At 51.4% G+C, this 15,449-nt stretch overlaps 2 protein-coding genes across 4 annotated transcripts in view; both read right to left on the bottom strand.

Annotated features, from left to right (window-relative positions):
- Positions 1 to 706, bottom strand: part of DGKD (diacylglycerol kinase delta) — a 104,734-nt gene extending 104,028 nt beyond the window's left edge. For 2 of the 3 annotated variants that reach the window (XM_061122490.1, XM_061122492.1), the window contains exon 1: positions 549 to 705. In XM_061122490.1, coding sequence (XP_060978473.1) covers positions 549 to 704 — 156 coding nt within the window. In that variant the 5' untranslated portion in view covers position 705. Of the gene's footprint in view, positions 1 to 548 lie in introns of all 3 variants that reach the window. The other variant, XM_061122496.1, reaches the window with a different exon arrangement.
- Positions 707 to 8,579: 7,873 nt separating this feature from the next.
- Positions 8,580 to 15,449, bottom strand: part of SAG (S-antigen visual arrestin) — a 30,104-nt gene continuing 23,234 nt past the window's right edge. Inside the window, exons 12-15 of the mRNA XM_061120115.1 lie at positions 14,416 to 14,439; positions 12,529 to 12,584; positions 9,839 to 9,854; positions 8,580 to 8,801 (exon numbers count right to left, since the gene is read on the bottom strand). Of these exons, the coding sequence (XP_060976098.1) occupies positions 8,693 to 8,801; positions 9,839 to 9,854; positions 12,529 to 12,584; positions 14,416 to 14,439 (205 nt within the window). The 3' untranslated portion in view covers positions 8,580 to 8,692. The remainder of the gene's footprint in view (positions 8,802 to 9,838; positions 9,855 to 12,528; positions 12,585 to 14,415; positions 14,440 to 15,449) is intronic.

Here is a 15,449-nt window from a genome sequence, read left to right as displayed (position 1 = left end):
CGAGGGGAGGGGAGAAAAGACCCCCCACACCCCGGTTCGAACAGCGTTTCTCGGGGGGGGGGGGGGGGGGGTGGTAAATCACACAGGTGAGCGCAGAGCTCCCAGCGGGAACCAGCCCCCTCGGTGCTCAGAAATTACGTGCAGAAGCCGGGGTCTGGCTGCGCTCGCGGCGGGGCGCAGCCAGGAGCCCCCATTTCTGGTGCGCTCGCCCCCTCAGCCTGTAAGGCCTGCCCTCCGGGTGCTCCCGGCCCACCCCGCCGAGCGCCCGGTCCGCCCGGGCCCCGAGCGGCGCCCACCTGCGCCCCCCAGCCCCGGGGTCCCCGCCGCCGCCGCCGCCCCGCCCGGGGTGGGGGTGAACGCGCTCAGCCCGGGCGCCCAGCCCCGTTACCCGACGGAGCGCGCCCGGTGCAGGCAGCGGCGCCCGGCGGGACCCTAGGCCGGGGCCGGGCTGGGCCTGGGCAGCCGCTCGGGCCGGGCTGCGGGCCTCACGGGGCTGCCGCGGCGTTGAGGGGCGCGCGCCCGGGCCGCCGCCGCCGCCGCGGGCTCACCTTCTGGCGGATCTGGCCCGACGTGGACACCTTGCGGATGAGCTTCTGCGGGGAGCCGGGCTCCGCCTCGGGCTCGCTGTCGGACGACTCCTCGGGCGGCGGCGGCGGAGGCGGCTGCGGCGGACCCGGCTGAGGGGCGCCCGCCGCCGCCGCCATGCTGCCCGGCCAGCGCGCGCACAGCGGGCGGGGGCGGGGCCGGGGGCCGGGCCGCGCCGGGCCGGGGGCGGGGTCTCGCGGGGGCGGGGCGCGGGGGCGGGGCCGGGTCGCACGGTTCCCCAGCTCCGCCCCCTCCGCGCCCCCTGCCGGGCGTGCGCGCGCGCAGAGAGAGCTCGCGCCCGGCTCCCGCACCGCTTCGGCCCCACCTGTAGTGTCGGATGCCCAGAATTTAGCGTCTGCTTCTCCCTGGGACACAAATTGTGTGTTTTGTTTGCTTATTTGTTTTTTGTTTCTGTCTTCACTTTTTTAAGGCTTTAATCTTCCCCTTCAAGAATGGAAGTGACCTGCAGGCAGCCTGGGACCGTTTCTTTCTTGTCCTGCCTTGTGTCGCCAGCATCTAAAGCTGCGCCCGACACTTAGTTGCACCGCGAGTGGATGCGTGTATGTGTGCACGAATGCCAAGAAGAAAATACTAGCACAGGCCTCTGGGATACCGGAACACAGATACCCGGTTCCATCTGAGAAGGCTTCCGGAAGAAATGTTTAACGTGAGACGGAAAATGTGAGCAGGGGTTATCCCTAACCGGAGAACCCTGTTCGGGTGGGGTGGGGCGGGGGAGGGGGCCAAGAGATGAAATGATGCAATGGCCTGTAAGCTAGAAAGAACACATTTCTAAGAAAAAGGGAAACTGTAGCCTAAAGGAAAGAAAACACTTGAAGAGATGAGCCTGGGGGCGGACAGGTCAGACCCGGCTTTGTTAACCTGATAAGGGGCTTGGGCTTTTTAGGTTGAGTCCCGAAAAGACCCTGATGCTGGGAAAGATTGAAGGCAGGAGGAGAAGGGGAGGACAGAGGATGAGATGGTTGGATGGCATCACTGACTCGATGGACATGAATTTGGGTAAACTACGGGAGTTGGTGATGGACAGGGATGCCTGGTGTGCTGCTGTCCGTGGGGTCTCAAAGAGTTGGACACAACTGAGCGAGTGAAGTGAACTGAGGGAAGCTGGAAGCCCTTGAGCGATCTGAGCCCTGGGTGGGGACTAGGTCACAAAGCTGAGGTCTATGATCCAGGCTTTGAAGTAATGGATCAGGTGGCTGCCCCGGATTTTTGAGAGACCTGTGGCGAGAGAGAAATGGACTCAGGGCAGAGTGATCACTACGAGGGAGGCAGAGGCGATTTGGGATAAGCCCCTCCTTCCCAGCAGGGCTTCCCAGGTGGCACAGTGGTAAAGAATCTCCCTGCCAATACCAGAGATACAAGAGACAAGGGTTCCATCCCTGGGTGGGGAAGATCCCCTGGAGGAGAAAATGGCAACTCACTCCTGTATTCTTGCCTGGGAAATCCCATGGCTGGAGGAGCCTGGTGGGCTACAGTCTATGGGGTCGCAAAGAGTCCAACATGACAGCACCACCATCACCACCGCCACCTCCTTCCCAGCTAAGACTGCTGATGGTGGGTGGGTGGGTGGGAGTGAAGCTGGAGGAGGTGACATCAGCTGAGGTTTTGCCACCCTTTGGCACATCCAGGTGGAGAAGGACTTGGTGCCACCTCAGAGGGACAGGCTGATGCTGGGAAAGATTGAGGGCGGGAGGAGAAGGGAACGACAGAGGATGAGATGGTTGGATGGCATCACTGACTCAATGGACGTGAGTTTGAGTAAGCTTCGGGAGTTGGTGATGGACAGGGAGGCCTGGCGTGCTGCGGTCCATGGGGTCGCAAAGAGTTGGATGTGACTGAGCGACTGAACTGAACTGAACAGAGGCACAAATCCCCTTTAAAGACCCTACTTCCAAATGCAGTACATTCTGAGGTACTGTTGTTGTTCAGCTCCTAAGTTGTGTCCCTGTGGTACTATGGAGCTATGCTATTGTCCCCTTGCCCTTTCAAAGGGCTGCTACTAGGGACACAATGGCTAGGGACACACAGGCTGTCCTGCCTGCTGGTCAGCATGCTCTGGCCCCCACTGCACGAGGCATTGCTTTCCAGAGGCAGAATACAGGAGACCCACCACTCCTGGGGGCCACAAAGTAGCATCTAGTAGGGGGACATGGCCAGGGGAATGGATTCACAGCCAGGACAGGGCATGGCACAGCCTGATGCAGAAACTCTCTGGGGACACGCTAGGGGCCCCTGGCCCACCGGTTACACTGCCCACTGCTGTACCCACTAGCCACACATGGCTACTTCCAATTCTATTTCAGTTAATTAAAATTAATTTTCAGTTCCTCAGCCACACTGGCCACATTTCAACTGCTCAGTAGGTAAATGCGGTTTAGCTGCTACCACCCAGGGCCACACGAGATAGAACATTTTCTTGGTGGCAGAAAGTTCCCAGATGCAGGAGTGCATGAGTCCCGTTGACGAGCCACCGGGCACGTGCCAAACACTTGACCAGCAATTCTGGGCTGCACATGAGTCCCCCAGAGCAAGCTCAATGGTCTCATTCTAGAGATGAAGACCTGAGGTTCAGACACCTCTCCCAAGGAACGCAAGAGAGGCAGAACTTCACTTGGACCATGTGATTCCCAAGTCCTTGACCCTCTAGGGCTAGGCCTCCTAGGAGGCTGAAGCTCAAAGAAGTAGCAGAGAAGGGTCTTGTTAGGGGCTGACTTGTGTCCCCCAACAGCCGTACATTGAAGCCCTAATCCCCTAGGACCTTAGAATGTGACTGTGTGTGCAGACAAGGTCTTTAAGGAAGTAGTTCAGTTAAAACGAGGCCATTGGGATGGCCCTAACCCAGTACAACTGGTGTCCTTGTAAGAAGAAATGTGGACGCAGGCAGGGCCCGAGGGAAGACCACGTGAAGACACACAGAGAAGTCATCTGCAAGCCAAGGAGAAAGGCCTCAGAAGAATCTGACCACACCTTGACCTCAGGCTTCTGGCCTCCAGAATCCTGAGAAAATACATCCTGTTGCTTAGGCTCGCAGGTCTGTGGTACCTTGTTATGACAGCAAGGAGCTGACTGATAAGGGCACAAGGGGAAGCTATCCTGCCTCTCCACAAAGACTAGTGGTTTTATATCAATTGATTGCAACATGGCCATGCTAAGACGCTTCAGTCATGTCCAACCCTTTGCAACCCCATAAATTGTAGCCCATCAGGCTCCTCTGTCCTTGGGAATCTCTAGGCAAGAATTCTGGAGTGGGTTGCCGTTTCCTTCTCCAGGTGTTCTTGCTGACCCATCTCTCACGTCTCCTGCATTGGGAGGTGGGTTATTTTTTACCACTAGCCCTACTTGGGAACACAACCTTTACGACTTCCCTGGTGGCTCAGACGGTAAAGCATCTGCCTGCAATGTGGGAGACCTGGGTTCGATCCCTGGGTCAGGAAGATCCCCTGGAGAAGGAAACGGCAACCCACTCCAGTACTCTTGCCTGGAAAATCCCATGGACAGAGGAGCCTGGTAGGCTACAGTCCTTGGGGTCACAAAGAGTCGGATAGGACTGAGTAACTTCACTTTACTACTTGGGAAGACAATAACCGTATAGTGTGATACATGAGTGCAAAAACCTAGGTGTGTTGGGGGGAGGGACAGTGCTGTTGTCTATACCTTTTGGATGCTCACAGGGTACCTGGGATCCAGAATCCATCATTTTAGAGGTGAAAAGCCAAGGGCATAGATGTGAACTCAGGAGAGAGTTGGGAGGTGGAATCTGGCTGGAGAGGAGTCTATTTGCAATAATGAGAAAGTCCTAGAAATTGTCATAGCCAAGAGGAGCCTTAGGAAACGTGACCACCAAATGTCATGTGGGATCTTGGAACAGAAAAAGGACAGTAGGTTAAAAACTAAGGGTATCTGAATAAAGAATGTACTTTCCGCTTAATAAGAATGTGTCAATATTGATGCATTCTAGGGCTTCCCTGGTGACTCAGATGGTGAAGAATATGCCTGCAATGCAGGAGACCTGGCTTCGATCCCTGGGTTGGGAAGATCCCTAGAGCAGGGAATAGTTACCTGCTCCAGTATTCTTGCCTGGAGAATTCCATGGACTGAGGACCCTGGTGGGCTACAGTCCATGGGTTCGCAAAGAATTGGACATGACTGAGCAACACACACACACACACACACACACACACACACGTTGATGCATTCAGTGTGGCCAGTGTACTATCCTAGTGTAAGATGTTAATGATTTAGGAGACTCAGGGTGTGGAGGGACATACTGTACTTTGCCACTTTTCTGTACATCTAAAACTATTTGAAAATAAAGTATATTTTTAAAAAGAGTATTAAGCTTAGTAAGAACTGTATTACGTTCTGCAATCGGAGGCACATAACTGGCATATTTTCTCTGATGATCGGAGAAGCCTTTGTGTTCTAGGGTGGCTGCGGAGCTGTTCCCTTGGAGACCTCCCCCGAGGTGGTGCCTGTGAGCACGCAGTCACCGGGCGCCTCCTGATGGATTGAGTCACGCTGTGAATCATCGCTAACAATACGCTGCTCCTGAGTCTACCCCACCTTAAGGGCATGTTCGAGGTGGCAGTAATAACACACTTCACATCCAACCTAATCTTTCTTTTCTCGACCTGTCAGTTCAGAAGGGCACCTCCTGTCAGAAAGAACCGCTTCATGTTAGGATAGATGAAACGGTGCACTTGAAAACATGGGAATTATTTTACCCTGAACTAGGGTGATGGCTGACATCTGGAGCAGGACATTTCTTTGCTGTGTGCAACGTCAAGTTTCCCTGGCCCCCGGGGACCTGTGTCACCAAATGCTGCCCCCCATACGTTTCCAAATGCACCCACCTCCAGCCCCCTCCCTGCCCACCTGCTGAGGATCAGTAAACTAGACCCTTAGGGCCATGAGGTTAGACTGGGAGGCAAGCAATGAAAAATCTTAGAGGAATAGGAAAACATACTCTAAAAAGAAGTTATCTACACATGATAAAAGACACACACACAGACACATACGTGAATGCAAGTAAAAACTAAAATGGGGGAAATATGAAAAACATGGATGGACTATATGAATGTCAATTTCCTGGTTGTGGTATCTGCTATAGTTTTGCAAGATGTTACCTTTGGGGAATCCCTCTGTATTGTCTCCTACTACTGCATGTGAATCTATAACTACCTCAATAATATTAATATTTTCAACTTAAAAAAACTTAAGGGCAGCCATTGTTGAGTCATAAATGCCAGTCTGCCCCTTCTTCCCCGACAAACTCTCATATACAGATTCAGCATCAAAAGATGAGCAAAGGGCATTGCCTGGAGGTCCAGTGGTTAGGACTCCACACTTCCACCATATGGGCACAGGTTCGATCCCTGGTCAGGGAGCTAAAGTCTCATATGCCTTGTGGTGCGGCCAAAAAAAAAAAAATGAGCAAAGTTCTGATTCTTATCGACTCCAGGAAACCAGAGTTTAAGTCTTGACTTCAACTCTCACTAGCTGGTGTGACCTTGGGTAAGGGGCTTAACCTCTCTGAACTGCAGTTTTCTCATCTAATGAATGGGAGGCATGGTTGGTGCTTCCCAAGCATAGTGCAGATACCCAAAAAAACAGCAGCTTTCCCTACTTCTCCAGCCCTTTGGTTGCAGCACTTTGCCCCAAGTTCTCAGACACCACTTTCCCCCTGCAGCACCCTCAGCTCCCTGGCACCCTGTGTCTCCCACTGCACATACCTAGAAAGCCCCGGGCCACCCATCCAACCTGCACACAGACATTCTGCGTCCCGATACCAGGGGTCTGCATGCCAAGCAGACACATCCCTGGTGCACAGGCTCAGCCAGGCGATATTCCTTACCCTGGTCAGGCAGCGGTGGCTCATTTCCTGCTCCCACCCCAGAGCTCTCACGGGGGTGGCCAGCCGCAGATGGTAAACTAGCCAGCACGCGAAAGTCAAGCGTTTTGTTACCAAAATAACCTGGAGGGCCAGGGCTGTTCTGACCTTTGTTCTCCGGGGATTGGCCTTCCTCTCTGGCTCTCACACCCACACACTTTCAAAGGTCCGGCCTATTACTGTCCACCCTGACTTAGGATATCCTGGGGTCGAGCAATGCAGGAACCGAGTGACTGATCCTCTCACCAGGCCTGCCGGGCACAGTCCCAGGTCCCCGTCTTGCCCAGGATCTCCGGCGGGAGCCAATCACAGCCGAGCTGTGGGCGTGGGCAGTAGGCAGGCAGCAGAAGGGCTCGGATCCCCAGAGGAGCGTACCTCCAACCCTGAGTGTCCTGAGACAGGGGCGTGGCTGGAGTGGAAGCCTGCTTGCTGTTCCGTTAGCATGGCAGAAAAAAAACGACAGGGAGGTTGTGTCCAACCCTGCTCACACACAGGCCAAAGGCCCAGTTTTCTGCCTGTATTATAATTAGCTCTTCTCCAGAAATGAATTCTCATTGCGGTCAATGTCGGAAGGCCTCCTATTCATCACTCGAGTTCAGACTTCGATTTGTGAGTATGGGATCCCGTCCTAGGTTCCCGAGGAGAGCCTCTGATCTAAATCCCAGTCCTCAGGACACAGACAGCCTGTAATTGTGCCGAACAAACCCAGGTGTGGGGCTTTCCTGCTCTGGTCCTCTGCCACTGCTCTTGGTCCTGGAGACCTGACCCTGAGTGTCCAGCCCACACTGGCCCCCTCCCATCCACCCTCATGCCTCCTGTGAGTGGGTTAAACTGTGTAGAAGGCTCCAATCTCCTTTCATCCTATCCCCTTGGGGGGTCAACACATTCCCCCAGGCCCTCTGTGGGCACCAAGAGAGCCATTCAGTCTCTCTGCCGTCAGCAGCAGACCCCAAGGCTGGGGTACCACAGGCCAAGAAAAGGACTCCAAAGACGGGGTCCTGGCATCACCTCGGTTACATCTTCTCCTTCTTCAGCTTCACTTTCCTCCTGGACATGAGCTTTCCTCTCCCTGACCCCTTCAATGCCCAATCCCAGTGAAGGCAGTCTAACCAAGAAGCCCATGGGGCTCATGGAGAACCCCCTCTTCTAGGACAACCCATTCCCAGGGCTGGACTCTGCCATCGCTGGCCCCGAGGCGTTGATCCCCTGGCCAAAGTCGGGCCAGACTCTCCTTCCCAGGAACAGCACACCGGAACCAGAGCCTCAGAGACTAGGAGCTTGGTGCTAGGCCACCAGGGGTGAATGGCCAAGCCAGAGGGCAGGACCCGGAGCTCCTGGGCCATGACCCCTGGGGCTTCTCTGGTTTCCACCCACCCCAGGTGTGGCAGCTCAGATTCTTCTTTAAGTCAGTTCTCTGAGCCACTCTGAGTCCTTCTAATGCATTCCTTTTCCCCCATTTACACCAGACAACTGGAATTTCACGGCTTGCATTCAATAAAAACAAGCCAACAACCCAGAGCTCAAGCAGGACTTAGATTCAAAGCAAAGTGAAAGTGAAAGACGCCTAGTCGTGTCCGACTCTTTGCGACCCCATGCACTATATAGTCCATGGAATTCTCCAGGCCAGAATACTGGAGTGGGTAGTCTTTCCCTTCTCCAGGGGATCTTCCCAACCCAGGGATCGAAACTAGGCCTCCCACATCGCAGGTGGATTCTTTACCAAAGTTGAATAAGAGATGAAGAGTGGTTTTGTCCACATTCATCCACTGCCCTGTTTCTCTGGGGAGACTCTGTGGGTGCCTCAGGATAGCACAGGTCACTAGACACACTGCCCCGCGCCACCCCCTTCCCCAAGTTTCCAGGGAAACAGCCTACCCCAGAGGCCCTGGAGAAAGCCTGGGACACGCCAGCCCCCCGTCGGATGAGCAAATGATTTCAGGATGGCTTCTTACCTTGAAGGGTCCTTCTCCCCCCCAACCCACTCTCCCATGCCCCCGCACCCCCAGACTCAAGGCTGCCCCTTGCGTGTTACTAACTCAGTCAGCCTCCCCAACAAGTCAGCTTGACTCACAGCCGGGGCAGAACAAACTTTATTTCTGTGAAAAAGACCCACACTTTGTAATTCAGCATCACTAAAGGGCTAGCCCTGCTACCACGTGGCTAATGCCCCGCATCCCGCATCCTGAGCCGGCCTCTTCACTCATCCATAGCCGCCTCCTGCTCTGTCTTCTCTTCCTTATATTCTCCTGCATCTTTCAGATTTTGGCGAGCAAACTCCTCAAAAACAAAATTTTCATCCTGAAAACTAAAATAAAAACAAAGAACATTTTGATCAAGGCATGTTCTTTGGAGCTTGCGATGAAATTCGGAGGAAAAACAAGGTCCTTGATCTTCCTTTTGCAAGAGGAACCCGTCAAGTTTCTCCCACTGATGCAATGGGGGACAAGGCCGTCCTCCTCCTAGCCTTCCGCGTAAAATCACTTTAGCAAACAAAAATATGAAACAATGAAGGAACCCACAGAGCAAACACACATGCTTGGGATAACTGTGTGTGTGTGCGTGCACATGCATACGTGTGTCCTCATGTGTGTGTGCCCTGATAGTAGGGAGCAACAGGAAAGCCAGGCCGTGCGCCAGTGTTGAGAGCGTGGGGTGTCTACAGAAAGACCCCCCTCAAAGGGGTTTGTTTTGTTTTGTGCAGGTCTTAGCCTATCAGTAACCACTGTTGTGGCTGGCTCAGCCCTCATGGTTCCTGTTAGGATTGCAAGACGCCCTTCAGCAATAACCATCCGGAAACTTTGAGAAAATAAAGGTTTATTACTTACAGGACCTGGGAGGTACACAGCGCACCTGGGGCCACACAGCAAAGTCATGGATAAAGAGAGCTCAGAGACATGGGCCTGGGGTGTTCTGCCTTTATTTGGGTTGAGGCGGGGGGAAGTCTAGAGTTTCAAGGGCTCACTCTTTATTGGTGAGTTTTAAAACAGAAGAGCGGGGAATTTAAAGCACACTAAGACAAAAGAACAAGTGGCTCGAAGGATCTGTTACTGAAATCAACCAAAATCTCTAAAACAGAGGCGCCTCAGTGCGGAGAGGCGGCCTGGCTGGGATCTAGTCCTGTGGCTGGCAGTGTGTTTATTCGAGATAGCCATCTCTGGAGTGGATGCCTCTTTGAAGTAAGTGGATGCCTCAGCAATCAAAGCTTAAGTCAGGCACTTGCATTTAAAAAAAAAAAGAAGAAGAAGGAGAAGAAAAAAACAAAACACACACAAGTGTGAAGGCTCGCTCTAGGGTTGTGGAGGAGGAGGTCACAGAACGGGGATAATGCCGGGCAGTGCTCACCTTTCCATGGCGGTATCTGCGAGCGTGGAACAGAGGAGAGACATTTGTTAGCATCCATCCTGTCTAGCAGAAATCTTCTCCCTTCATTAGGTCATTTTACAGGTGGAGGAATAAAAGGCCAGGAAACACGCATTTCATGAGAATTGCATGTCATTCCTGCTTCTTGGCCAGGTCCCCCTCAGAGGGCCTTTCTCCCTGCATTTTTGTTGTCTTTAAGTCATTTATTGATTTGACTGCTCAGAGTCTTAGTTGCGGCACGTGGGATCTGGTTCCCTGACGGGCCCCTGCATTGAGAGCCCAGAGTCTTAGCCACTGGACCACCAGGGACATCCCTCTCCCCGCATTTTTAACCATCACCTCCTCCAAAAGTTGCCCCCACAACCTGCACCTCCCCAGATGGAACAGCCACAACCTCACCTCTAGACCCTGTCCCTGCTTAACCTCACCCTCTCTGAAGCTGGGCTTCTCTTTTCAAAGCCTTTCTCCCTACGATACGTCCTTTGGACCCTGTCCAGATCAGAGTCCCCGGGAGCTGTTGACGGCCCACCTCCCATGTGGTGGAAGTACACCGGGTCCTGCTTCCACGTCCCACTCTCTAGGGGTGAGTCCTGGGACTTGACACCGAACCTGCACCCCAGCAGCTATTGGGGGGGTGAGGGGACCTATCCCCACTGCACAGGGGACCTACCAAGAGGCTGATGCGTCAAAAACAACACTGGGCAAGAACCATCCTGGACACCCCCGCCTCGGTGATGAGCATAAAATTATACTAAGTGCGACCATCAGCCTTGAAGAGAGTCAACACCTGAATTCTGTAAGAATACTCTAGATAGAGGACAATAAAAACTCAGTAGCATTTCTCTAGCACTTACTGCGTACAAATCACTTGGCCTCTAGCCCTGGCAAGGCTTCTTAACTCTAGTTTATGCTTCCTCTGTTTAGCATCTCCTCGTCTAGACTCAGGGAGTCGGGGACCAGGCTAGTGAGATATGAGTGTGCATCTGCAAATGAAACTTGGGACGCATAAACCTCGGGGAATGAGAACTCCTAGCCTGTGGGGTGATTTCTTCTTTCTCCCTGAAATCTGACAGTATGAAAGATCATTGTCTTAGCCTTGATGTTGTAATACCAGTGTAAGGGCCATAATGACTGGAACATGAAGACGTCATACCCAGGAAAGGAATAACCCCACTTCCCCCAGGAGAAGTCTTAAAGTCTGTTCACAGGGCCAGAAAAGGATCTGACACCAGCGATGACATCTCCTCCAGTCATAGTTTTAAAACAGCCTTTTAAAATGTCCTTGAAAAAAAAAATAAATAAATAAATAAAAATAAAATGTCCTTGAAAGGGACCAGACTGCATCACAACCTCACAGTTTAAAATAGTGCTTTAATGACACAAGCATAAATGAATAATAATAATAATAAAAATACAGTTAGGCTGTGTGTTTTTCCCCCAAGGGAAGTTTTTGGCAAAGCACATTGAGTATTTGAATCCAAAATATTTGGAAGACATACTTTGAGACAAAATAGTTTTGAGACAAAGCCAAAATGAATACGGGGGCTCATTCTGATGTTTAAATGCTGTCTCATTATCAGTGTAGAAAGGCTTTTTATAAAATATAAGAAAAATAAACCCTGCTTGTTTACACCACTTTTACTTAAAATGTTCTTAATTACTGTAACTCTGGAGGGTTCTCATCTAGACATGTCCATTTTTCTTTCCTGCCAACTAAGCCACCTTAACACACAGTGGAGAATTTTCCTCAGGATTTCTGAGATTGCATCCATATTAATTTTGCTGCTTCATTTATCCCTTTCAAAAAAGCTGTGCTATGCTTAGTCACTCAGTTGTATCCGACTCTTTGTGACCCCTTGGACTGTAGCCCACCAGGCTCCTCTGTCCATGGAATTCTCCAGGCAAGAATACTGGAATGGATTGCCATTTTCTTCTCCAGGGGACCTTCCCGACCCAAGGATCAAACCTGAGTCTCCTGCACTGCAGGCAGACTCTTTACCGTCTGAGCCACCGGAGAAGTCCAATTCATGTATCATACAATTCACCTATTTACATGCACAGCTTTACAGCTAAAGCCCTCTGGTTTTTAGCTTGCTCACAGAGCTGTACAACCATGGCTTTATTTATTTTTAACATCCATACAAGAGCCAATGGACTGACAATTCAAAGGAGCCCAGGCGTTAGGATCCCAGCCTGATCCTCTTTTCTAGTAACTTCTGTATTCTCATCACAGCTGCCACTCTCAGAAACACTCACCTTCTAAATTCCTATTAATGCTCCCAAATGAAATGCAAAAGCATCAGGCTGTCAAATTTATCTTTCGCCCGAATTTTCTTTAAGTCTCAATCCAAGCTTATTTACAGCAAAGTGCCTGCTCTTAAATCATTCCTAACAAAACCTAACAAGATAGCCCGCATCCAAGCAAGGATGCTACATCCTCCAGGCACTCACTGGAGCTGGACAAATCGCCTGGACCACTGGCCAAGCTCCCTGACATAGTCGCTGAGCCCTGGTTTCTGGGAGGACCCGGGGCACTTGAATGTGGCCTGCAACCTTGGATGCCTGGCCCCCTCCGTGCCCAGAGACGCGGTCAAGGAAGAACTAGCAGTGACTAAGTAAGAAACCCGCGGGTGGTGTAGGACTAGAGAAAGCCAAGACAAGGCGTGACTGACCTGGGTCCTCTGGCTGAGGGTGCATGAGGCGGAACGGCACCTCGGTGGCCACTTCACTGGAAACAAAGGAGGCAGAGCGGTCAGGATGCTCATGGCTGTAAATGCACAGCTGAGCACTGTGGCTGCAGAACTTCAAGAAAGATCCCCAGGCCCCAGCTGAAGGAGGACTCAGCGAGGTCCACAACAAAACAAACCAGAAATCAGGAAGTGGTCAGGAAGGAATCTTTAAATGTATTCCCTGAAATGTGTTCCGGAAACTCCACTTGCACGAGGCTGAGGCGGCCAGGATTTTGGGGTCTCCCTTCCTCCTGGTTATTAGTTTCAGGGACATGCTAAGTAGTGGGACGTCCAGGGACATAGTGTATGCTAAGTCAGTTCAGTTCTGTCTGACTCTTTGAGACCCTGTGAACTGTAGCCTCCCCAGGCTCCTCTGTCCATGGGATTCTCCAGGCAAGAATACTGGAGTGGGTTGCCATGCCCTTCTCCAGGGGATCTTCCCAACCCAGGGATCCAAAGTATGTCTCTTGCATTGACAGACGATTTCTTTACCACTAGTGCCACCTGGGCCCCCCTGGTGGCTCAGAAGGTAAAGAATCTGTCTGCAATGCTGGAGACCTGGGTCTGTGGAGAGCAGTCCCTTGGGATGAGCAGAGTCCAGCCAATTCCAGAAGCTACAGGACTTTGAGGCAGCTTGGAATTTATACAGGAAAAGGAGGGCAGGGAGTCAGGAAGGGGCAGGAAAATCTGGACACAGGAAGAATGGAAAGGGATTGAGAGGGACAAGGGTTACTCCCTGTTTCACCCAAGACCTACCGCCTCCCACCCTGGGGTCACTGCTTTGGTCAAATCTCATTTGTTGATAAGGTGCTCTTGGTGGATCCTCGTGTGGCCAGGGTCTAGGAGAGAAGTTGCCCTGGGCTCCATGGGAGTGGGGGGTGACAGGAGTCAGTGACGGAATATATAAGGTCAGCACCTGCCTCAAACGTGTCTTACCTGCTGCCTCTGGGTGCCTGATTTAAAAGGCTGCTGTCACTATTCACAAAAGCCCAAAGCTGGAAACAGCCCAAATGTCCACCCGCCGATGAATGGATAAACAAAATGTGGCCCACTCATACCGTGGACCGAATCTCAGCCATCAACAGGAAAGAAGTACTGACATGTTACAACACTGACACTGCAAACATGCCGGGTTGAGGAGGGGACAAATATTGCCTGATTGTCACGAGGGGACAAATATTGCCTGATTCCGTTCACATAAAATGTCCATATGAGGCGAATCTACAGAGTTAGGAGGTAGATGAGCAGTTGCCGAGGAGTGGGGAGAGTAGGAGAGATGGCTCAGCAGGTACGGGGTTTCCTTTCGGGACACAGGGTACAAGAGCTAGAATTGGTGAGAGTCATACAACATTGTGAGTGTCCTTGATGCCTCTGAACTGTACTGTTTGTTTTGTTTGTTTGCATCAAATGGCAGGTGAGTCTTAGTTTTCCAACCAGGAATCAAACCTGTGCCCCCTGCATTGGAAGCACACAGTCTTAACCACTGGCCCACCAGGGAAGTTCCTAAACTGTACAGGTTTAAATGGTTAAAACGGTAGACTCCACGTTATGTATATTTCACCCCTGGACACACGTGCGTACACACAGGGGCAACTGCATGGAGTGTGCCTGTTTTCTGAGGGTGTGTCCATGTGCGTGTCTTCATCCAGGGGCAGACCCAGCTACTGTCTCCACGAAACATCCCAGCCTCACCCCATCAGTCAAGGTTTGCACGGTGTGAGCGGGCAAGTTTCCCATCATCGCTGAGCAGGACACTGTCCTGTTTTAAACCCGAGGTTTGTCCCCTTCATACCCTGGAATCCAGCAGAGAAGGAAGGTGATGAGGCTTACCTGGAGGTGAGCTCCCCCAGAAGGCTAGGAAACAAAAACACAAACAGGGTGACTGTCCATGGCGGTAACACGACCCTCCCTGCCGTTATTCAGAAGTGGACACGTCCCCCTCGGTTCCTTCATCACCCACGGCTTTCAGGATGTTTGCGCTCCTCACGGTGCACTCCGCTATTCCTCTCTGCTTATAGCTTCATGTCTTTCTCAAGTGGATTAGTTAAAAAGAGGAATCACTTAGGTTTAAGCCCTAAAGTTCAAGAATAAACCCTGGTCCAGAATTTCTCTCGTGGCCACAAAGGCACCATGAAATACCTGCTAAATGCTTACCTTGATGGCTACATTTGACTCTGTTTTAGATCCTCTCAGAGAAAGTGATACTGTATCTATATATGTGTGTGTGTGTATATATATATTTTTTTGTGTATATATATATATATATGTATATATTTTGTCCTTGCTGCAGGGCATTTTGGATCTTAATTTCATAGCCAGGAATCGAACTTGTGTCCCTGGCGTTGGAAGCACAGAGTCTTAACCACTGGACTTCCAGGGAAGTCTCAACACTATTCGCTTTGTGAAACAGGACAACTACAAGGTTATGTTAATGAAATCTGCAAAATCAACCCATGTTCTACTTTGTGGTCCCAACCAAAATTTGGGGAACTCTTCATCCACTGAGACTTATGGAATATACACATAGATTTGCCTTGATGGCTGAACTACCCAGGACTCATTAAGGTAAAAGGCCAGAGCCTTTGACAATGGAATTTGAAAAGGAAAATGAGAAGTCGAGTTTTCCCCTTTCAATGAGATTTCTTTCTTTTTATTACCATGCCATGTGGCATGTGGGATATTAGTTCCCCAACTAGGAATTGAACCACACCCACTGAGTTGGAAGCACACAATTTTAATCACAGGACCACCAGGGAAGTCCCTTGATGAGATTTTTAAATGGAAAGAAATTGAATTCGAAAAAAGATGGAAAACCATTTCCTCAGAACTATGAGATATCTGCGCTCTAGTGTGAGAAGGAGACT

Source organism: Dama dama, chromosome 20 (assembly GCF_033118175.1).
Source record: "Dama dama isolate Ldn47 chromosome 20, ASM3311817v1, whole genome shotgun sequence".
Classification (NCBI taxonomy): domain Eukaryota; kingdom Metazoa; phylum Chordata; class Mammalia; order Artiodactyla; family Cervidae; genus Dama; species Dama dama.
The sequence above is the reverse complement of the archived record's forward strand: the minus strand, read 5'-3'. Positions and strand labels throughout refer to the sequence as shown.